The 22,011-nt window shown below is 48.9% G+C and overlaps 10 protein-coding genes across 10 annotated transcripts; 5 read left to right on the top strand and 5 right to left on the bottom strand.

Moving 5' to 3' along the window:
* Window positions 1–179: 179 nt before the first annotated feature.
* TGAM01_v203021 (eukaryotic peptide chain release factor subunit 1) lies at window positions 180–1,860 on the bottom strand (the record flags this gene model as incomplete). Its single annotated transcript, XM_018802377.1, has 5 exons — window positions 180–184; window positions 249–1,383; window positions 1,452–1,501; window positions 1,568–1,652; window positions 1,825–1,860. The coding sequence occupies 5 exons, from the start codon at window positions 1,858–1,860 to the stop codon at window positions 180–182; spliced, it is 1,311 nt and encodes a 436-aa protein (XP_018664295.1).
* A 596-nt stretch (window positions 1,861–2,456) lies between these two features.
* Window positions 2,457–2,996, top strand: TGAM01_v203020 (hypothetical protein; the record flags this gene model as incomplete). The annotated part of the gene is made up of 2 exons (XM_018802376.2): window positions 2,457–2,768; window positions 2,829–2,996. 2 exons carry the CDS (start codon window positions 2,457–2,459, stop codon window positions 2,994–2,996), a joined length of 480 nt encoding a protein of 159 aa, XP_018664294.2.
* A 370-nt stretch (window positions 2,997–3,366) lies between these two features.
* TGAM01_v203019 (hypothetical protein) lies at window positions 3,367–5,500 on the bottom strand (the record flags this gene model as incomplete). Its single annotated transcript, XM_018802375.1, has 5 exons — window positions 3,367–4,224; window positions 4,284–4,655; window positions 4,740–4,869; window positions 4,951–5,120; window positions 5,261–5,500. The coding sequence occupies 5 exons, from the start codon at window positions 5,498–5,500 to the stop codon at window positions 3,367–3,369; spliced, it is 1,770 nt and encodes a 589-aa protein (XP_018664293.1).
* Window positions 5,501–7,228: 1,728 nt separating this feature from the next.
* TGAM01_v203018 (60S ribosomal protein L2) lies at window positions 7,229–8,319 on the top strand (the record flags this gene model as incomplete). Its single annotated transcript, XM_018802374.1, has 5 exons — window positions 7,229–7,277; window positions 7,356–7,463; window positions 7,559–7,942; window positions 8,040–8,137; window positions 8,194–8,319. 5 exons carry the CDS (start codon window positions 7,229–7,231, stop codon window positions 8,317–8,319), a joined length of 765 nt encoding a protein of 254 aa, XP_018664292.1.
* A 1,151-nt stretch (window positions 8,320–9,470) lies between these two features.
* TGAM01_v203017 (hypothetical protein) lies at window positions 9,471–10,683 on the top strand (the record flags this gene model as incomplete). Its single annotated transcript, XM_018802373.2, has 3 exons — window positions 9,471–9,522; window positions 9,657–10,115; window positions 10,184–10,683. The coding sequence occupies 3 exons, from the start codon at window positions 9,471–9,473 to the stop codon at window positions 10,681–10,683; spliced, it is 1,011 nt and encodes a 336-aa protein (XP_018664291.2).
* Window positions 10,684–11,421: 738 nt separating this feature from the next.
* TGAM01_v203016 (hypothetical protein) lies at window positions 11,422–14,383 on the bottom strand (the record flags this gene model as incomplete). The annotated part of the gene is made up of 4 exons (XM_018802372.1): window positions 11,422–13,112; window positions 13,168–14,039; window positions 14,102–14,215; window positions 14,343–14,383. 4 exons carry the CDS (start codon window positions 14,381–14,383, stop codon window positions 11,422–11,424), a joined length of 2,718 nt encoding a protein of 905 aa, XP_018664290.1.
* A 1,436-nt stretch (window positions 14,384–15,819) lies between these two features.
* Window positions 15,820–16,646, top strand: TGAM01_v203015 (hypothetical protein; the record flags this gene model as incomplete). The annotated part of the gene is made up of 2 exons (XM_018802371.1): window positions 15,820–16,173; window positions 16,230–16,646. The coding sequence occupies 2 exons, from the start codon at window positions 15,820–15,822 to the stop codon at window positions 16,644–16,646; spliced, it is 771 nt and encodes a 256-aa protein (XP_018664289.1).
* A 270-nt stretch (window positions 16,647–16,916) lies between these two features.
* TGAM01_v203014 (cell cycle control protein cwf14) lies at window positions 16,917–17,428 on the bottom strand (the record flags this gene model as incomplete). Its single annotated transcript, XM_018802370.1, has 2 exons — window positions 16,917–17,060; window positions 17,126–17,428. 2 exons carry the CDS (start codon window positions 17,426–17,428, stop codon window positions 16,917–16,919), a joined length of 447 nt encoding a protein of 148 aa, XP_018664288.1.
* A 322-nt stretch (window positions 17,429–17,750) lies between these two features.
* Window positions 17,751–18,430, top strand: TGAM01_v203013 (NADH-ubiquinone oxidoreductase 14.8 kDa subunit; the record flags this gene model as incomplete). Its single annotated transcript, XM_018802369.1, has 4 exons — window positions 17,751–17,793; window positions 17,853–18,169; window positions 18,251–18,358; window positions 18,419–18,430. The coding sequence occupies 4 exons, from the start codon at window positions 17,751–17,753 to the stop codon at window positions 18,428–18,430; spliced, it is 480 nt and encodes a 159-aa protein (XP_018664287.1).
* A 183-nt stretch (window positions 18,431–18,613) lies between these two features.
* TGAM01_v203012 (DNA-directed RNA polymerase I and III subunit RPAC2) lies at window positions 18,614–19,242 on the bottom strand (the record flags this gene model as incomplete). The annotated part of the gene is made up of 4 exons (XM_024549109.1): window positions 18,614–18,738; window positions 18,794–18,870; window positions 18,923–19,014; window positions 19,072–19,242. 4 exons carry the CDS (start codon window positions 19,240–19,242, stop codon window positions 18,614–18,616), a joined length of 465 nt encoding a protein of 154 aa, XP_024406087.1.
* Between the last annotated feature and the right edge of the window lie 2,769 nt (window positions 19,243–22,011).

Genomic DNA, 22,011 nt, shown 5'->3' with positions numbered 1-22,011 from the left:
GGGCTTGGTCGCGTCGTTGGGTGAGGCACTCGACCAGCGCCTCGCATCAAGCTCCTTTGAGCAAATGACAACGGCGCGGCATCCCCTGGCCCCGAAGGGTCGTTGGGCATGTCGCTCTCATCGTGCGCGGACGGTTTGACTTGAGTAGGTCCCTCGCTCTCCACGAGGGAATCGGTTGGTCAATCTGTGCATTTAAGTTAGCATTTTGTACCGACGACTCGCGCCGTTGAAACATATGGTGTTCTTACCGTCGTAATAATCATCATCGTCCTCGTCGAGATCTGCCAACTGTTCAAAGTTGACCTTGTAACGCAAGATGCCGCCAATACCACCGAATCCCTTGACAAACTGATTGCCCTCGGTTGATCGGTCGGACACAAACTCCAGGTTGGTACCGAAATCCTTGTAGTGCTCAGCAATCCATTCAAGGAACGACTCTTGTGAAACAATATCCATCTCTTGGCCAGTGGTCTTGTCCAGGAATTTCTCTCGGTTGCCAGTCTCCTGCTGCTTGGTGGTGTGCAGAATAACCTCATTTCCCTCGCTATCCTTAAGAACCGAGCGGGTAATTTCGAGGTTCTCAAAGATGATGAGAGTCTCAACAGCACCAAGCTCCAGCGCCTTCAAGGTATCATCGATACCATAGCAGACCTTGCCGGTATCCTGGCTGATTTCTTCAAAGTATTTGCCAATGAGCTTCTTCTCCTGGATGAACTTTACGTTTCCGAGAGTTTCGGCGGACAGCTCAATGGCCTGGTTGAAGCCGTTTTCTCCACCGTAGGAGACGTCGACAACCTTGATGACCTTGACAGCCAGACGGTTGTCGAACATGTCGGAGGCGTTGAGGTCGTTCTTGAAATCGGCGGAACCAGCGAGAATGATACCAGCGACGTTGACCTTGTCGGCAGTAATGAAGTTTTGCACAGCCAACTCAGCAACCTTGCGAACATAGTTGTGACGCTTTTCTTCACGGAGACGAGCGAAACGCAGAGCGGACTGACCACCACGGCCGTGTTTCTTGGGGAGATCGACGGAGAACTTGTGGACGATTTCACGAGTGTTGCCACTGAGCGTGCCGAACAGTGCACCGTTACCGTCCATGATGATGAAGCCGAATTTCTGGTCGGACTCGAGCAGCTCAGCGAGGGCTTCGGTGTGGAACTTGTTGTCGCAGAGATACAGCGAGGTGTTGATGGGCTTGAATGGCTCAAAGTCAATGTTGACCTTTCGCTCCTTTCCTTCCGAGGTTAAGATTTCACCACAGTACACGACCAGGCCATTCGGAGGGACCTTGTTGTACAGCTTGAGACGTTGCTGGGTCGATGTGATGGCGGACAAGACGGACTGTCGGTTGACACGAGACTTGATGTTGGAGGCTGTACCCTGCGGGGTTGTCAGCAAAGAATTCAAAAGGTTATACATTTGAAGAGTCTGTGAGGTATATTCCATACGTATTCTTCAGCCAACATCTTAGCGATACGCGACACCTGATCCTTGGGAGCTGTGACATAGTTAGCAACTCTCGATTGAGCTAATGCGAAAGCGTTCTGCAGTGGGCGAAACGTACGGATGACGAGAGAAATCATAGAAGTTCCATTTCCTCGGGCGGCCTCGAGGCGCTTGACCAACTTCTTGATCTTCCAGATCTCGATCTATAGATATTATAAAAAAAATCGTTAGATGTTGCTGTTGCATATTTGGCGTTTTTCGATGGCCAGCGCGGGGCACGAAGCCAAGGAGGGGCAAATCAGGGGAGCCAAAAATATTTTTCAGGTATTTTCGCTCTTAGTGTTAATTTTTTTCCTCCTAGAGGGAAAGACTCACGTTCTTCTCCGCCTCGCCGCTTTGAGGTTCGCTCATGGTGAAGGACGTTTAAAAAGAGAGGCGCTTGGAGAAAAATATGAAAATTTTCTTTTTTATCCCGCCGCTTTGACAGGTCCAAGGATTGAGAGGCGCCGGCGCGTGCGAGCGTGACACTGGCTGGTCGAGGGAGAGCAGCGGTTGGTTTTTTGTTGGATGCGAGATGCAAGTTTGGGTTGTGGTAGTTTTACCCTACTACCCCAATGGCTGGGCTGGCGCTACGGGTCCCTCCAGGCAGCTAAAAGGCCATAATCCAGCACGCCGTTCAGGCTTTCCAGGCCACAATCCGCCTAAAACGAGCGGGCCGACAACCACTGAGGTCACGGAAGCGCATTAGGTAAGCGCTCGACGTCACAGAGTTGCTGTAAGACTCATGCGGTCAGCTCAGTCTCGCCTCCATAATTCACCGCCCGGCAAAACTCCGTCCATGCGTTGAATGATCCCAGACGAGCATCGGGAATAGCGTATTATGATACTTTCGAAGCGCGCGCTGCGAATCACGAGCAAGACGAGAATTGGTGTCCAGAAATAGAAGGCTTGATAATTCTTCTCTGTCGACATTGGGGCCTGGAGCAGGGCTATCCTGTCCCTTCGCAATGGACTCATCCCTCCCAACCGAGGTCGCCAGCACCCTTCAAGCCGGGCATATCAGAAGGCATCCCGATCCTCGACAGGACATTGCGCCATCCACTGCGGCGGACAAGTCAGAGCTGGTCGACATTCATGAAGTGAAGCGCAGCCATCTCGACGACGATGACCATGATATCCCGTACAGCGTCCTGCGGCCTCCGAAGAAGCACTACAACCTCCCGCCGCTCCCAGACTTGCGGTTCGAGCAGAGCTATCTCCGCAGCATCGAGTCGGCAGATACGTGGTGGAAAGTAGTGCTCACTACGATCAAAAGCCAGGTATCCCTCGACTTCCTTTGGCAAAGCTCCAATGACGCACAATACTGATCAGGCGAACAGGTTTTATTGCCCCTGGCTCAAGGTGTCTTGCTCAACTTGGCCATGGCCGGATGGCAGCATTGGAACAAGAGCGCCAGGGTCAGTGGCGACTCAGTAGGTGCCCGATTCAGGAGATGGTGGTTTGGGGTAAACAACTGGAGCCTGCCCAATTCCAGGAAACGTATCTAAAACAAAAGAACAACAAAATACCCATCCTACAAGAGTGTATATTATTATCTTATCAGTTATGTGAAGGCCATCATCTTATCCCTTTTTGTCTAGTAGTAAAGATAAAAAAATCACAAAAACATTTGGCCTCTAGACCTCTAGACCCATTTTATCACCCCCGAAGATCCTTTTGTTTGCGCTCCATAGGTCAGGTAGCAGGCCCTCGCTGAAGGGGATTTTTCTCCGTCTGTTGTCATGTCCCCCATTCTAAAACCCATGGATTCAACCGATTGTACACTAACACTAATAAACTTCTCGGATCATCCGTCGCTTAATAGACCGTAACTCCGATGAGAAACATTAAAAGCCATTCAAGGCAAGCTGGCATCTCTTATTCCTGGTTGCCGATGTTGACACTTCCGGACACCAATTGCGCCGGCTGCTTTTCAGGGCTACCTCGGAATGCCAATGAGGTAGATGAGATAGATGGTTGTCCCAAAGGTCCCAAAGCCTGTCGTTCAACAGCCTCTGGAGTGACATGCCTCTCAGTCGTCTTCGCGCCGGACGTCGGAACCAAGACTTCTGCTTCAAAAACTTGTTGCTTTGGAGTCGGCGTATCTGGCGGACCGGCCGTCACATCCTTTTCCTTTGCATCGCCTTCATTCGAGGTCGGAAGCAACTCACTCGGATCGAGAACGCCCTTAAGTTTGGGCGGAGTTACCGAGAGTTTCACCACTAATGTTTGAGATTGCATTTCCAAGTCTTCCTCATCCATGGCTTCGTCTTTGAATTCATCCTCGTCTTCCGATTCTTCGGGAATCTGGGCTTCGACGTCGTCTTCATCATCACCAAACTCGGCCTCACTCTCTTCATCCGTATCCATGGACTGATTGGCTCCATGATTTGCGGCTGCCGATCTCCGCGATCTTCCAGCTTCTGCAGCACCTTCGAGGGTATCATCTTGATCACCGGTGGCAAGGTCTTCTCCCGTGGTCACGTTAAGTCGGGGAGGGGCTCGTACAGTTCGACCGCTTGACGTGGTCACAGGTCCGGTTTCTGCTGGCGTGTGTGTTCCGGTATTACGAGCTGAGCGTCTATAGCCAGTCGAGTCCGAGAACATGTCTTCATCATCGGAATACGTATACTTCATTCGCTTGCCGCGAGTGCGGCCCTCGTATAATGAAAATCCAGGCTCTGGGCGCTTGAACTGTTCCTTGCGCAGCTGTCGATATTCTCGCCGTTTCCGTTTCTATAGTTTGTTTAGTTCAAGCTTGGTGACAATTAGTAGAAATGGCAAGGAATAGTTACCTCGTCTCCGAGTTCGAATCGCGGGATGGCTTGAAGAATCTTTTGGCTTAGCTTCTTAGCTTTGGGGCCGCCATCTTTCGTTTCTAGCTTCTCTGCGAGAGCTCTGAGCTCTTCTATGGTCCCAGCAACGCTCCACCAAGTCCGATTGGCGCCAGCAGGATTGCTCTCGCGATATACGCGAAAGGCAGTATCGTCTTGCCCCTCAACCAAAAAGTATCGGCGCTTATCTCCGTCAGAGCCCCATGGTTGAACTGCTCTCGGCTGGTTAATGTCGTCTTCGTGGCGATTTTGCTTATAGGATTGGTTGATCAAGCCCTTGAGGGTATCGGACGAGGACATGGCCCAAAGGACGAGAGTGCGCAGCAGATTCAACTACGGAAGTAAGGTTAGCCAATTTTGGTTCTTTGCTTTCGAGGCCTCTCGCTCCTTTTATCTAGTCATGCAGAGAGCACTCACCCTTTCGGTTGGACTCAGGGAGCTAAAAGTTCCGCCGCCGGACAGCGGATTTTTCTCGTTCCAAGAGGCCGGCCATTGGTTCTTGTTAGACGTAATAGCATCTTCCAATGCTCTGCCATAATGTCCTGCTCTGTGCGGAAAAATAAAGAAAAAGAAAAACCAATTAGTTCAGCGATTCGCGCAATGGTAGGCGAGGTAAGATAAACCATACTTGATATCTTGTTTCCGATTCAGGAGGAGTCCGAGGACGGCGCACAGAAAATGTTCAGCTCGATCGCCGGGTATGGGTTCGACAACGTCTCGTTCTAATTCTTGCGGTCCGAAGTGCGAAAGAGATTTTGGGAATGCGTCGTTGAAGCGGCTTCTAAACATTACCAGAAACTGCGGCTGTTAGTAGAGTCCGATGACGTCTGCACGCGAAATTTCGCGTCGCCAAAAAGCTGTGAACGCGATCCGCTGCCAGGCAAAACCAGTGTGCATTGGAGGATAAAGAGCGGCGTTTGCGACAGGCTATTACGTACTGCAATGTCTGGATTGTCCGCGAGAACATATTCATGAGGTGGCGAGGGCGACCGTTTGCGCGGTGGCGGCGAAGGCTCCTTTGGCGGCTTCTCTGATAATTTGGGGAAGAACTTTAGAATTCCCGATTTGGATCCGGTCGGCGCGTCATCGCTGAGGTCGTCCAACTCATCATCCGAGGGAATGGGGGATAGTGACGATAACGAGGAGAGATCAGAGGAATCGTCGTCTGCGGCAGCCATGGCGCGGGAGTTGCTTCTGGCAGTGCAAGTGCCGAGAGTGTGAAGGAGGGAGGTGGATGAGGCACGTCGTCTGTTGAAGTGATGTGGATGCACTAAGCTACATATCAATCCTGATAGGCCTAGGGGGGTTATCAAGTGGTAGTCGCCAGTCACGTAGTCAAGCAAGGAGCCTTAATCATGAATTAGAAGACGCCTGGATCCCAGTCTCCCGTCTTAGATGTCTATTTACACCCGGGCCGTATCTCGGCACAACCTTGCCCGCGCATGCCATTGTGAGGCCTGGAGCCCAGATCCCGTCTCATTCTTGTTCCTCGCAGAGAGCATCGGCAACGCCAAACAAAGTAGGCAGAGCTTTGGCCAACCTGGGTCAAGCCGCCTGATTAACCTGGTCGCCAGTATTCAAATCCAGCCCAATGCCGTTCAGAACACAGCTTCTGGCTCGATAATCCAATATTTCCATCATTTCCATCAGCCTTGGATTTTAGGAGTTTCCCCCGCATCCAAGCCAGCCCTGCACCACATGCATTTTTGGTGACTCTCGCAATAGGCTTAGCCATGGCAACACTGATGTGTCCAGAGCCAGCAAAGCAACCCAGAGCTACACAAATAATATTTCTGAGGTGTGCACCAACCCGGCTAAATCATGCATGAGGCAATTTATGCCAGCCCTATATGCATCGTCAGTACATGATTCTCAAGATTGAGTAGGCCAAAAAGATGGAGGCTTGGTGTTTTTCTTTTCATCATGGAATCGGGAATCTAGGAACTTACTAGCACGAGGTTTTGTTGAATTCTGACATTGCTGCCAGCTCAGAGCGATAGCTATGATCGCCACGCGTGGATTCCTACTCCTAGAGATTATGGTTCAGCCTGCGACCCGACCCCACTGGCAGTGTGTCAGAGACACCACAGCAGCTTAGTGAATTGGCCAGCCATCTTTCAGATAGATAAAATAGAGCGGTGTCCATATTGAAAAAGAGGAGTGTAAGTCTGGCTGTTGGTGATGTATTTCAATCATTGCGCAGGTCTAGACCACTTGGTCCGACGGTTTCAGTAGACTGAAAGATGGAATAGCAGCTTTCCACGAAGTAAAATATCACATCTTCTGCTAGACCGGGTGCAGTTGAGCAACTGAAGGTATGCTCGATGAAAGATCTCCAAGCAAGCGCGCAAATAGATGAGAGTAAGTAGGTAGTAGTGCCTCGTTCATAAGTGATTGTCACATGTCGGACCCTTTCAACCGGCAGGAGCAGAGATATTGGAGAGAGCATAAAACACAAGAGTAGCAAAATGATAGATTCACTTCGAGTGCATGCGGTAAAAGGTGCTTAGCAAGGCACTGCTTCCGCGGCACTTTCTGTCACGCGTCTCAGTCTTGAAGATACTCCATCTCGCAACACGTCATGAGGTCTTCGCTCATGGGAGAAACACGGAGTAGAGGATAGATGTGGGGGTTGTCGGGGTCCAGTTTCTGATGCGCTAAGAGCGGGAGATGCAGAGATACAAGGTACTTCCGTGCGACCAATGCGCGCGACGGAAAATTTCGGTCACGTGGTCAGGGTTCCTCATCTTGTGGCAGCGGTCCCGCACACAAAAATTATCAGAAGTCGCAAGCGAGCGCCTCTTTGTCAAAACACCAAGGCCGGAGCCAGGTAAAGTTTGAACCTCTCGCCCTGCTGGCGGTTTCGCACTGACATCAATCCCGCCCACAGTCTACACGTAGCCACCATGGGTAGAGTTATTCGCAACCAGAGAAAGGGCCGTGGCTCTATCTTCAGTGAGTAGCCGCCGCATCGATATGCATCGAATTGGAAACTTCAATGCGTCTCGAGATTTCTAACAATTTCGAAAACAGCGGCCAACACCCGCCTGAACAAGGCCCCTGCCAAGTTCCGCAACCTCGATTTCGCCGAACGCCATGGCTACGTCCGCGGTATCGTGAAGGACATCATCCACGACCCTGGTTAGTCTCCGAACGAGCAGCGAAACAACATCCGATTCGAGATGGAATTCACGAAAGGGAACTCAGGGCTAACGATGGGAATTCTTTGCATATAGGTCGTGGTGCTCCCCTTGCTAAGGTGCAATTCCGCCACCCTTACAAGTACAAGCAGGTTACCGAGACCTTCATCGCCAACGAGGGCATGTACACTGGCCAGTTCATCTACGCCGGAAAGCGTGCTGCTCTTACCGTCGGCAACGTCCTGCCCGTTGGTGAGATGCCTGAGGGTACCGTTGTCTCAAACGTCGAGGAGAAGATTGGCGACCGTGGTACTCTCGGCCGTAACTCTGGTGGCTACATCACCATTGTTGGCCACAACCCCGATGAGGGCAAGACCCGTATCAAGCTGCCCTCCGGTGCCAAGAAGGTCGTCCACTCCCGATCTCGTGGTATGATCGGTATCGTTGCCGGTGGTGGCCGTACCGACAAGCCTCTGTTGAGTACGTTTATCCCTATGCTGGTCTTATTTTTTAGAGAGAAGACCGCGAAGAAATTAGTTTGGAAATTAGAAGGACTGGATGCTAACAAATTGAACAGAGGCTTCTCGTGCCAAGCACAAGTTCGCTGTCAAGCGTAACAGCTGGCCCAAGACTCGTGGTGTTGCCATGAACCCCGTGGACCACCCTCACGGTGGTGTAAGTTTCCCTTGCTCGATTGGACAGAATAACGCAGACGCTGACCCCCATAACAGGGTAACCACCAGCACATTGGTAAGGCCTCTACCATTTCACGGTACGCCGTCCAGGGACAGAAGGCCGGTCTTATTGCTGCCAGAAGGACAGGTCTGCTCCGTGGTACTCAGAAGACAAAGGAGTAAGGTGGCTAAAATGGATGGTCTCATTGGGATGGTGTTCAGTGGCTTTCTTACTATGGATGGTACTGCTCAGGAACGAAACTTGACACGGCTCCTCTGGCAAGTACTATTATGACATTTCGTTGCAAAACAAAAACAAACTACGAGCCAGATTCCCTTGCAATCTTCCGATGTGAATGAGCCGGCGCATGACAGTGAGGATACATAATACAAAAAAAGTTAGATATCCATTGTAATTGACATAGATTCCCACATGCGGCTCCTTCTTGACTCGGCATACAATGAATATTGACTGAATGGAGAAGAGAGCGAGCCTAAAATCTGGCGTATGGGATCGATTACTATACTGTTCAATGTATTGCAGGTCTTCTTACTCCTTACACCTACTTGATACGGTAATTCCAAAAATATGTCTTTAAACCTCTTTGAACAACCCTGTTGCCGCTAAAATGACACTCTTCAATCCTCTCTTCAGGATCGGGACATTTATCCAAATGTAGGTGGCTGCATTTATACGCTATGTCTAGATTAGGTACTGGGTATTCGACCAAGGAGTTGGCAAAGAGTTAAAAAAAGAAACGAAAATCAGGGAAAGGATATGCCCTAGAAATAAGTTCAAAATGTGCCTATTGGGCTGCATGTGATTTACGCAATGCCTTCATTATTATCTCATGCAGTGAACTCCAGCACAAGTAAGACTGTGAAGGAAGTCAAAAGCTTAGAAAGTCGCCGATCCGCACACCAAAGCTGACAGGAATTGTTCTGGCCTAGGCCTAAAGCTGATTTTGTTTCTTTTTATTATTCTTTTTTTTTTTCTCATCTTGTATTTTGCTCCATCTCTTGAGAACTTGGAAATCATCTCACGTATATAGGGTTCCTTGTAACAATCAAAAGCTCTATTATGTACCATAGCAACGATCAATTGAGTGCCATCTTCCATACGCAGGCGCCAAATAATAACCCCAGCACGCCAGCTTTAAAAAGACAGGGGTCGTCCACCCCTCCAAAATAAGCACAGGCCCCAGTAAAAAAATCCCACGTTCCCCTCCAGCGCAATTCCCGTCCTCTCCTCAATCCATCCATATCAATCTCTACCTAAACCTAGCAAACGACTTCAATAGACTTCTTACTCTCATTCCTCACATCACATCACAATGGCTGCCACCAAGGATTTCCGCCTCGTCTGCCTGGAGAACCCTCTCCTCGGTACGTGTCAAAACTTCCAGTTTGCTGAAGGACCCCTCATCCCCAGATAAAGCTGTTGAAAGCAAGCAAATATCACTCCTGTCTCCTCTGTGCCCAAACAAGCAAACTTGTCGCTAACGCTGCCGCAATCACAGACATCCAGGCCGTCGGTGACGAGGCCCTGCTGAAGAAGTACAACCTCAAGGCCAACGACGCCATCCTCGCCGAGAAAGAGCACCTCGGCCTCTACGAGGACCTCCTCAACAACTTCGACGCCAAGCTCATCGCCGGCGGTGCTGCCCAGAACACGGCGCGTGGCGCCCAGTACATTCTGCCTCCCAACAGCGTCGTCTACTTTGGCGGCGTCGGCAACGACAAGTACGCCGCCACGCTGCACGATGCCGTCAAGACCGCCGGCCTGCGTGTCGAGTACCGCGTGGACGAGCAGCAGCCCACCGGCCGATGCGGCGTCGTCATCACCGGCCACAACCGCAGTCTCTGCACTGACCTCGGTGCTGCCAACCACTACGACCTGGACCACCTGAAGAAGCCCGAGAACTGGGCCCTGGTTGAGAACGCCGAGGTCTACTACGTTGGAGGCTACCACTTCACCGGTAAGTGATGAGAAAAAGGATCTATTGCGTTGCGATGCGGTGCATGTACTAATGCAAATGATGTGTAGTCTGCCCTCCTGCCATCATGGCCCTTGCTGAGGAAGCCGCCGCGAAGAACAAGATCTTCGCCGTGTCCCTCTCTGCTCCCTTCATCCCCCAGTTCTTCAAGGAGGTCGTCGACGCCAGCGCCCCTTACTGGGACTACATCATCGGCAACGAGGCCGAGGCCGAGGCTTATGCTGTGGCCCACGACCTTCCTTCCAAGGAGCCCAAGGACGTCGTCAAGGCTTTGGCCAACCTTCCCAAGAAGAACACCCAGAGGAAGCGTATTGCCATCATCACTCAGGGAACCGAGCCTACTCTGGTCGCTATCCAGGGCGAGGACGAGATCAAGGAGTTCCCCGTCCGCGCCATCGACTCTGCTCTCATCAACGACACTAACGGAGCTGGTGACGCCTTTGCCGGTGGTCTGCTGGCTGGTATTGTCCAGGGCGAGTCCCTGGAGCAGTCCGTTGACAAGGGCCAGTGGCTGGCTAAGCTGAGCATTCAGGAGCTTGGTCCCTCGTAAGTTTTCTTTCATTTACTCATCTACTCATATACACCAATTCTCCCATCCGTGTAAATTCGTATGAGCTGACTCATTCCTTTCAGGTACCCCTTCCCCAAGCAGACGTACTCGGCATCTTCTTAAATTGGATTTGCAATAGCGCATTGCTCTTATCGATCCATTCCCACGGCTGGGGTGGAAAGGAATTGGCGTTGAGGGATTAAAACGGGGGGCATAGGTTTCAACAACGGCGTTTTGCATCAATAAGGTACAGAGTCCAGAAGCAGCGGGCTCCCTTTGCATCCTTGCATACCAGGTCGGCATCCTCCACGATACATGACCATTCTTGTCTTTGATTTCTGTTTTTCCATTCGTTTCAACCTATTTCATGATAAAATGATACACCATATTTTGCCAAGCACACGAGAATTTCGATTTTTTTGGTTTGATTATCAATTTCATTTACCTCTCTAGGCTATTCCTTTGACTTTGCTCCATGAACCACAACAGTGCCAGAGCCATCTTCAAATTGAATAAAGAGCAAACAAGATTCGCATTTGCAAGACTGTCGCTGTAGAATACATGCAAACATACGCTGCCACAAAAGGGCCCCTGACATTCCTCGTCATTGCCACAAACAAAATTCAAATCGTAATATCCCAATCGTCCTGAAAAGAAAAAAGAACGAGAAAAAGAAAAAGAAATCCATCAACAAGCATTGCAAAACATTATTCATCCCAAGAGCGTATATCCTTCCATCTAGCTCGATCCTTGGTATGCCGATCTCATGACGGCGTTGTTGTAATTCGATGTCGTCTTATCGATTTGAAAGTGGTTATTTATTGGTTCTTGAAGTACACGGCTCGGGTCAACAGCAAGTTGCATGTTGTACTGCAATCCGTTTGCTGGAGTGCCATGGTAGAGGCTGCTCGTGTGAGAGAAAGAAGAAATGCTCGACTGGTTGGTCCAAGCCGGGTAATGGTTCGACTCCTGCATTGTCGCCATGGGTACCGGTGGTCTCGAGGAGTTGGAGTTGGAACTGTGTGACCAGTGGCTAAAGGACGATGTGCGTGGAGTGCTTGAACCATTGCCAAAAGCTTGGAGCAACTGTTCCCGATGTAGTCTCCGAGCAGATGTGTTTGGCGGGCTGGCGACTCCGTTTGCCATGTTGCGCGGACGATTCTCAGGTGCATCGCGGCCAGGCGTAGTAAAGGGGTCCTCGAGAAGATGGCTTGCTGCCATAGACGCACTAGGGGAGTGCCTTGTGCTTCGGCGACCGTTCTGGCCATTCCGGCCGTTCTGAACGTTCTGAACATTCTGGGCGCTTTGGCTCACAGGCAGTGCCGGGTCACGAGCGCCATGCGGATTTGGCGTGCCGAACCAAGCCCAAGGAAGAGGCGCAAATTTCCCCGACGTGATAGATTCCGTGGGGCTGGCTTCTGTGTTGAGTGAGCCAAATACTTCGTTTGCAGTGGAAGTATGCATTCCGAATGAAGATTCGTCAACAGGAGTAAGTGGTCTCAAGAAAGGGGCCACCACATCGAGAACTGTCTCAGCGCCCCGATTCATAGCTTCAGAGTCTTCATAAATATCATCATCCTCGTTCAGCAAAAGTCGACTTGCTTCCTGTCGCGTTGATACCGGAGGTTTCGCCACCTCTGTTGCTTCCAGCTCGGGGATCGCCAGCTCAGGTATCGCCAGGGCATCGGGGATGATCTTGGTTTCAAATGACTCTTCTCTATCGACAGCTTCCAATTCACTAGCAACCGACGTCGTATCGTCTTCCGGATTCTGTTGAGCTTGTGGCTTCTCGGCAACTGGCTGATAACGAAAAATAAGGAAGTTTCCATCAATTTTATAGGTCATAGGAAATGCGTCGTCGCTGGCCAAGAAATACGCACAGCGGAGGACGTCGAAGATTCTTCCTATTCTTTCACTCGATGCCGAACCGCAGCCTTCTTCGAGGGCGTGAGGGTAAGGTTTGCAGTCTCCATCCTCGTCACAGTAGACTCTGCACTCTTCGGGTAGATCATCTTCGTTGAGTGGTTGGAAACCCAAGTTTTGGATATCTTCCGGAAGCAAATATGGGCAAGTTTTCAAATTCTCCAGGCTGTAATATTCCGAAGAGAATATAGTGGCGATTCTCGACATGTTCTGAATCATCTCTGGAATGATTGCTCCAAAGACATCCGCGACGGTGGAAATCTCGGTGCGGCGGGCTGCGAGCCACATACCATATACACGCAAAACAGGGAGAAGTGCTTCAATGACGGAAGTCTGTGTCTGCGACTCTTCGGAATTATCCAGTCGGTGTTTGAAGCCAAAGCCCTCGGCGTTAGAAAGAGCCTCTCTGAGCTCAGACAAAAAGACTTTGCAAAAAGTATGCATAAATTTGGCGTTGAAGCGAAGCGCGTATTGGTAAAAGTGCATGGAAGTTTCCGTCTGGTTTTCTGTTCAGGATTAGTTAGCAAGTGGTAAGTATAATCGGCGCATGTTATCACGTACCTGTGTATCGAGCAGAGGCTATGCAGTGTGCCAGCATATTAACCTGTGCCATCTTGAGAATAACATTGGAAGAGTCAGGATTTCGGCAAGCCATCTCAAGTCGGTGCATCACTTCGCCTTCCAACTCTTCTTGGGGACGAAAGGCCTCGCCTTTATAGAAGTAGGCATGGAGCTTGACAAACCACATTGTGAAATGGTCTTGTGGTGCAGTGACATTGTGTCTAGACTTGGGTCCAGTTGGAGCTAGAACCGCTTTGTACTCGGCTTCCAAGTTGGTCCGAGCATTGGGATGAGGATTTTCCACGGCCAAGGCGCGGGAAAAGTGATAGACCACGTCGAGATGATTGCCCTGTTCGAGATTGATGATTCCCATTTGGTGGAAAGCAAAGCCTGATCGGGGTTGAAGATGGTGGGCCAGTCCGTAGTATAGCAAGGCCCCTTCGTAGCCAGAGTTCTTATGGCGAGCTTGAACTCGATATCGTGTTAAGTCTCCCAGGTGGACCAGGGTAAGGTGGCAAGAGTACAACACTTTGCGCTGCAGATCTTCCGAGACCGGGCTAATCGTGTCTTCGACGACCAACTGGTCAAGTTCAATGCCTTGCGCGATTCGTTTAAGCTCGGGAATATCATAGTAGGCGGAGAGGCGCTGGATATATCCTTTGTAAAACTTATGGGCGATGCGCAGGAAGTTGTTGTACATCTTCTCCACCTTTCGCTTCTCGACTGCGTGGGACGATTGCTTGAGCCGGCCCAAGATGCGTCGATATTCGGCATTGATCGAGGTATGAATGAGCCATAGGTGTTCCTCTGTCTTCTGGGCGATGGCATAATCAAAGTCGAGAAAGATGGTAGAGACGCAAGCGAGGCGGAACCTGCAAAAGAAAAAGCGCATTAGCTAAATCCAGAAAGAATCCCAAGACTCAGGGTCGCATACTTCTCCAAAAGGCTGTCAACCGCTTCGAACTTGGAAATGTCGATTCCAGAACCAGTTCCTGGCTGGAGCTTGCCGATGTCTCGTGCAAGATACTTGCGCAACTTCTGGGCGTCACTGGATCACAGATATCAGTCTTGTCCACAGCCGGCGAGCTTCCGATACGTTGCGCCCAAGTCAATAGACACAAGGTAATAGCATGCATATGCATCGCAGAATATATCATAGTCTTGTATAAACTTACCGCCAAGTAAGGCTCGCCGGAGGGGCATTGGAAGACGCCATGTCGTTGACGGGCTTGTTTTGTCGAGAATCGGTAGATGTAATGTTGGCTAACAGCGTGATAATGATGTCGTATGTAATAGATCTTTAGCTAAGCAATCACTTATCATGCTCTTGAGAATCCAAATCGTAAAGGTCCAGACAGTCCATAACTCAGAATCACGTCGGATTGGGAGAGCTGGGACCGAACTCGGTTGGTGGGAATCGGGAAAACAGCTGAGAGAGAAAACATTGGTGACGACGGCAATATATAGGCCACGAATCTGCCAGCTCGAGAGTCAATATTGTTTATTTACTTGCGCGTGGGTTTGCTCGGTGGCGGCGTGTTGCGAAAGCTTTTTTTTTTTCTATTTTTTGCTAAAAATGAGAGAAGGGCGATAATTAGAGTGAGTGAGCGTCTTCTGAGCTGGTGGTGGAGGCAATTCTTCGGCTGTATTTTTTAAGTGCAACGACGCAGCCACACCTTATTGTAGGCGCGAGTAGTCCAGATGGTTCCCAAAGCGCAAACCTACAACGGAAGATTGGCCGAGGATACCTATTCGAAACAAATACACACGAAATTGTAATGCTAGTTGACTTTTTACTCCTTTGATTTTACTTTTCTTTTACTCAACGCCTCGACGCTAATGAGATGAGCTTACACACGTATCCATATATAGGTACCTAAGTAGGTACGCTTTGTGCCAAGTAACAAACAACACACTCGTCATGAAATTCCACTCTTGGGCAACCTGCGAAGTAAAAGGCGCCACGGCTGTAGTCACCAAGGCAACTGGGCTACAAGAGATGTTTTCAAGAAAATTACGTACAAAGGAAGCTTCTAAATAATACTCACAGTTTCCATGGCTTCATATTATGCTTTGCTCACACTGCAGCCGTGCTTGATGCTAACCTAGAGACATACCCAAATACCAACTTGAAACCCCATTCAAGCTTGTGATCCAGCTCTATTGTGAGAAACTGTTAGCTTCCGACCGATTTGCAGCAAGGGTTAGTTACAGCGCAAGTATCGGATCGTCGAATCATTTTCTTTTTGTGCTGCAGACTGTGATGGAATCAATACCTATTGACCTATTATCCTGCACTTCGGTCTCGCTCTGGACCCTGTGGCGCTAACGACCTGCACAAGTACGGCAAAGTGTGGGGCAAAGTCCACTCCAAAAGTTGGGCAGGCATTTCCCAACTTACAACATTCACCTCCTCATTTAGACACCCTGAGTCGACCCTTTTGCTTGTATTTGACTGCGTTATTGATATTTATCTACTAGTATTTTTTCAGCCAAATTGCTTCAAGTTACTTAGTAGTATTCCCCCACATCCACGTCCCGCTGCTTCTGCATCTACCCGTCCCCCCGCCTTGCTTCATTCACAATATCGTTGGTCTTGGCGGGAATCAAAGTATTTTACCCCATATAGCTCGCCTTTGAATATCTTTAAAGATGAAGCGCTCACGAGAGCCGGAAGAGCATTTAGAACTCGATCCTCCAGACGCAGACTCTCCTCATCTAGCAGAGGCTGACGTCGATCTCCGACCCGTCTCCAAAATCGCTGGCCTTGATTCGGCCGTTGAAGACGAGGAAGCCGGATTCGTCATGAGATGCTCACTACCTCCCCACAGAGAACCGATTGGATTCCGGTTCTACGACGATTACGAGACCCATTACCACAATTTTCACACAAACAGGTGTATTGAATGCCGTAAGAATTTTCCAACAGATCATCTTCTCAATGTGCACATTGAAGAGTGTCATGACCCTCTGGCGAGAGTCGCTAGAGAAAAGGGAGAGCACACAGTAAGCGATGCTTCCCACGCTGTGCCATGGAAAATAATACCTCTAACACAACTCAGTATTCTTGTTTTGTTGAGGGATGCGAGCGCAAGTGCATGACTCCCCAGAAGAGGCGACTCCATCTGATCGACAAGCACTTTTACCCGAGGAACTTCTTTTTCGCTGTCACAAAGGACGGAATTGATGGGAAGCGTTCTCTTCTAATAGAAGCTAGCCGTAGGCGCAGATCATCGGCTGGTTCTCAATCACAAGCGAAGGAATTAAGGCGCCGCGCGAATACCCTGGAAAAGGAGGCGTCACAGCCCGATAACAAATCACAGCCATCACAGCCTTCCACTACGGCAGATAGTGGCACGGCGAAGCCGGAGACATCAGACACTGATATGGCAGATCTTACTGGAGCCATGTCAGCATTACAATTCGTACCAACCAGCGTCCGATTCGGTCGAGGCCGAGCAGGTTTCTCAAAGAGGTAACGGAGGGAATCAAACGGAGTGAACTGGATATTGTGAAGAAATAATCAGCATAACATTATGGAAAAATGGTATTCAGCCAAAATAAAGGATATGTACCTCTTTCGGTCTCAACCCAATACCCAATCTATATTTTCTCTCTTGTTTTCTCCGCAATCGGAGCATTTCAATCGTAATTTGACGCCCGACGCCCCAACGCCTTTAACTGGCCATTCTCCGGCTCATATCTGTATATTGAATCAAATTTTCGGAATTCAAGAGTATAGCTCCCCTTTAGTCGCTGGATGCACATCCTCTGCAGCCGCAGCTGACACATTGCATGTCGCTATCTTCTTTCAGCTGAGCCCTTGGTACTCGGCAGATGCAAGTGCTGTTGAAGTTGGTTTCCTTGGTTTGAACACAGCGCAAGCAACAGAGCTAAGTATATGTCAGTATACCGATATCAAAGATGAAAGGGGACAGAATGCTACGCGGCAACTCACCTTTTCGTAACCTTGCTTCTTCCACTTCGCGATGAGCATCGCATCAGCGTATCCATTTTTGAGCAGCCATTCGTAAAGTTGCTTGCTGATGGCCTCCTTCTCATAGTACAGATCGTATACGTAGCGGCTTCTCTGATGCGCAATCTGGAAGATTTCCCACTGCGCCATGTGTTTTGGGCCGGGAGGCGGAGGTTTGTTCTGCGCATCCTTCATCTTGTTCGCAAAGATCAAGAGATCATCTTCGATATCGCTGAAGCCCTCTGGCGGCGGCTTTCGTTTCGAGGAGTGTCTGATGGCTGGCATTGGGGTTTAGGTGAATGAACAGAGTAAAAATGCTTTGTGGAGAGAGGGAAGCAGGATGCCACCCAAAAATTGATGCGAGATCGAGATTAAGATCAAGAGCAAGTTTATGTCAAGTTCCAGGACCGAGCTTAGTAGGAAGTTCCAGAAGCGCGTCGAGAAGGCTGAGCTAAGCCACAGGCGAGGGGCAAATATCGTGTGGCGCAACCGGAAGTTGGCGCCGAATCACGTGAACTTCGATGCTCCAAGCCGAGCATGCTTTACTGGTGCCAATTCAACGTCACGGCATTATAGAGATTGCGCTGAGAAGCATAGATTGCCCGCCATGGCCATTTCACCGACTGAATTCGCCAAGAAGACGGCGCAATGTGAGCCTTGCAGCCAATTCCCTACTTTCCTGAAGCTAACAGAGCCAATCAGCCACTAGTTGGGCGGATGCGAAACGTCGAGTCCTTTCTTCCTACCGCGAATGGATCCGAGGCGTACGTTCCACGAAATCCCCTCTCAAGCTTATGTGCCGATGAAGAACTGGAGATTACTCCTTTTGAGGACCGTTATTATATACCGCAGAATTGGAATCTAATTGAGAGAATGCAGGCACCTGAAATCCAGACAATGTACAATGTCCCTCTACCCGTCTCCGCTCTCCGAACACGGATGCGACAAGAGTTTGAACGAAACCGACACGCGAGCAACCTTTCTGTCGTCGACGTGCTCCTCTTCAAATCCCACGCTGAATACCAGGTACGAATGCTGCTGCCAGCGAATAAAAAGGGCTAAGGCAATAGGAAGGAAACGGCTTGCTAATGGATGGCGGGGATGTAGGAAACCATGAACTTCTGGAAGCAGCAGACTCATATCTTGTCTTATTTCAACGACAACTTTAGAGGAGACAAGAGGCTTCCGTCTAGCTTCATGTCTGGTTTCTTGGAGGTGAGTTTATGGGGTGATGCAGTGCGGGGATAAAGAATATTGGCTAACGAGAATCAACAGGGCCGAAATTAGAAGCAATGCAAGAAATTTTGTTTTTGTAAATATATCGTTATAAAGATCCTATGTCAAAACCTGCCATATAACGCCTTGAATTCGCATAATGTCCATATACAAATGTCCGTTCGATACGCCACTCTGATAGCAGTCCGATGACCATTAAATGCGCTTTCTTTTCTCCACCATCATCTCAGTCGTTCATCGCTCAATGCCCTGCTCTGCGTTGAAGCTTTGTCTCTCTGACCAGAACTTCTCAGCCACTACATCGCATACATCCTGCAGATCACTCAGGCCCTTCTTTAGGGCATTCACAGCCGTTCCATCTGAATAAAAGAGTCAGCGGGGATTAACATCATGAAGGAAAAAACGAGGGTTTACCATAGGTCTGTATCCTGATGTTCATCTTGGGCTCAGATGGATGAGGAATGGAGTAGGCGCAGAATTCCACGTCGGGGCTGAGAGAGATTAGCTTCGATGAACTGAACGGTGCCAGTGAAGGAACTATACTTTTTCATGATGATATATCTCAGGGCATTGCCCAGTGTATGGCCCTCATCGGTGAATTCAAATGAAGCCGCAGTGTCCGTTGAGCCAGGAAGCTGTCATTTCTATTAGTGAACTGAAGGCTCTCTAGATGTGTCGGACTTTTGTCATACAATTCGCACTCTCTGAGCCTCAATTTCTTCCTCTTCCTCCTCTTCTTCAGCCTCGGCATCCTCCCTCATTTCGGCATCCTGACCAATCTCTTCCTGGGCAGAAGGTGGGACGTCTTGCATATCAGCGTCGTGAGACGAAGCATCGTCCTGCGCCTTTGTTCGTCCAGGCATATTTGTTTTTGGAGACTTAAAACTTCAGATACGAGTTCTTAAATAAATCCGCGATATGAAGTATAGCCTTCCTGCGTCAACGTATAATAACAGAGAAAATGCCGAAAATTGGGTGTCGCCTTTTTACTGGGAACTTTTTTTTTGGCCTCTGGAAAATTGATGAGAGCGCGCGCCGATAAGTGGGGCGGCTTTGCTCCCAGTGCAGATTGATTACGAAAGCGGCTCGGTAGCTCCGTTCCGATGCCTTTGATCACTTCAAATAGATAGATACAATCTACCAGATTCACTCAAAATGCCTGGTATGCTTGTAACAGCACTTCAAAGATATTTTCGCAGTGTACATTTCGCGCTGGCTTGTCGTAGGAAAGAGTATTATGGGATTGTTTACCAGCAAGCTTAGTCTTACTTATACCGATTTATTTCTATTTATCTCTATTTTTCATCTGTTTAAGGATCTGCGCTTGTCACTTAGAAATATCTGGCAGCTGCCTCTTTACTTACTAGCAACGAGCGCAACCTTTTCTTTTCCATTGTGCTTGGCCATATTCGAGTCTCCTTTATCCAGAAGAGGTAGCATACTCTCTTGTTCAGCGAAATTCAAAGCTATCTCCATCTAGCCCAGTCTGCTAACGCTTTATGATGAAAGATGCCCTTCTTTTTTCTTTTGAAGTAGATGAATTCTATCAAGAGGGTAGTCAAAAAGAAACATGCCATGACGATGCTCAAAAAAAGATGTGCCCCCACACAGGATTGAACTATGGACCTTTGCATTACAAGTGCAACGCTCTACCACTGAGCTATAAGGGCTTCTCCTGTGGTTGTGACTCATCCGACAATTTGCCATTATATGGGGCTATTGTAACTACCCCCGTTTGGAACGGGCCGTTTTATCACCTACATCTTGCCGTTGACGAAGAAACCTTGATATCCGATTCTCGGGCACTTGTCTTAATTAAGCACACAAGGCGCAAGGGCGCGTTACTGTAAGAACAGGCAGTTGCTTATATTAGACACAATGCCTACCACACATGGAAGGAATTATGGCGCTGTTGGCAGGCCAACGCTGACACAATTCACTGCTGCGTACCAGAGTAAGAGGGGAGTGCCTTCTGAAACTTAGCAACTGGCACGAGATAGTATCTCCCAGCGATTGCCTAGAGGTACAGGATTTCTCACCTATTTACTAAGGGAGGAGAGGTATATCTAAGGCAAGTAGTAATTCTGACGAAAATCTACTGCCTAAGCGCATTCAAATGTCACGGAGTTGTGAAGATTTGGGAACTATAAAGTGGCAGCGCGACATTCTCAGCTTGAGCTCAACGTGAGGCGCCTCATTTCGCTTCTATCGTGTCACTGACTAGACATAGGCATGGAGCAGTTTCATTTGCTCACACGCTCTTTCTGTTGTCTCCGAGGACATAATTTTCTCGCAGGAGTTCGTTGTGATGCAAAATGCACCGAAAACTAATGTGGGATAAAAAATTTATTGTCTTTAAGAATTTTCATCCCTCTATCTCGCTTAGATGATGCAGGAATGGTTATCAACAGAGGCCTTCCTAAACGCTATAACTGTGGCGAGCTCGGCCATACGTTCTAGACCTGCACCCAAGAACGAGTTGAGCATGCTTTGGAAAAGCTAAAGATCTTGTATTACAACTGTGGCGAGCTTGGCTATATGTCAAGGCCTGCACCTAAGAATGAGTTGAGTATGCTTTAGAAAAGCCAAAGATCTTGTGTTATAAATGTGGCGAGCTCGGCTATACGTCTAAGGCCTACACCCCAGAACGAGTTGAGTATACTTTGGAATTGTCAAAAATCTCGTGCTACAACTGCAGCAATGAAGGTCACTGAGTCAGAGACTGTAATTTATAGTGCTACTTTATCATCATTTAATTTCTAACCAGTTTCATAGGCCCCGAGCCACGCGTTGACAAACTTACTTGCAATAAATGCGGGTAAGTCTTTCTTTTATCCTCTAACACGCTGATTAAACACTAATAGTGAGCCGCCAATCGGGATATAAGATCGCAGAGTGCCCAGAGCCTCCTAACATGGATAATTTTAAGTGTCGTAAATATACATAATAAGAGTACATTTACAGTTCCTCCCGCGCAGACATATTTGCCAAAGACTGCCCAGACGGAGGCAGCAGAGCTTGCCGCAAACTACAGTTTACGGATACTCACCCAATACCATATGGAACACAACCTGCGGCTAAAGAGGTCTCTTCATCCAAGGAATCGCAAGAATAGAAAAATTGTGGTGCTGGATAAGCTCTCCCCATTGAAATACATAGTTTGTTTATTTACTTCTTCCTCTTGCTCCTTTTGCTGCTCTTCTTTTTTCTCCCCCCTCTCCTCCTCTTTTTCACGCCCTGCTTTGTTTATCTGCGGCACTAGCACCCTCCTCCTTTGTTCTCTGCCAGCACAGCATTGTTTCGTCTCTGCAACTTGCCTGGCGTTCTTGTTTCGGCGCCCTTTGCACTTGTATATTGATTAAATTAGTGTCAGCTTAGGTTTTGCGCCAGTCGTCTGTGTTTAGCTTCTCTGATCAGCAAAATTCTCTGGCCGGCAAACATATAACAATGATTTTCATCAGCTAGCCGAGGATATTCAGCAGCGAGTCTTGGAAGAGGCCGAGGACTCTAAAGCGATACATGGGCAGAAAGCGAGCGTGACGCTATGCTAGAGGATATGGGGATCGATTTGACAGGAATGGATGAGCATTTTGACGAATATGAGGATAAGATGGAGGGCGAGGCATCCAAGC

The sequence above is a fragment of the Trichoderma gamsii genome, assembly GCF_001481775.2.
Source record: "Trichoderma gamsii strain T6085 chromosome Unknown Scaffold_8.2, whole genome shotgun sequence".
Lineage (NCBI taxonomy): Eukaryota > Fungi > Ascomycota > Sordariomycetes > Hypocreales > Hypocreaceae > Trichoderma > Trichoderma gamsii.
This window is presented reverse-complemented; position numbering and strand designations above follow the sequence as displayed.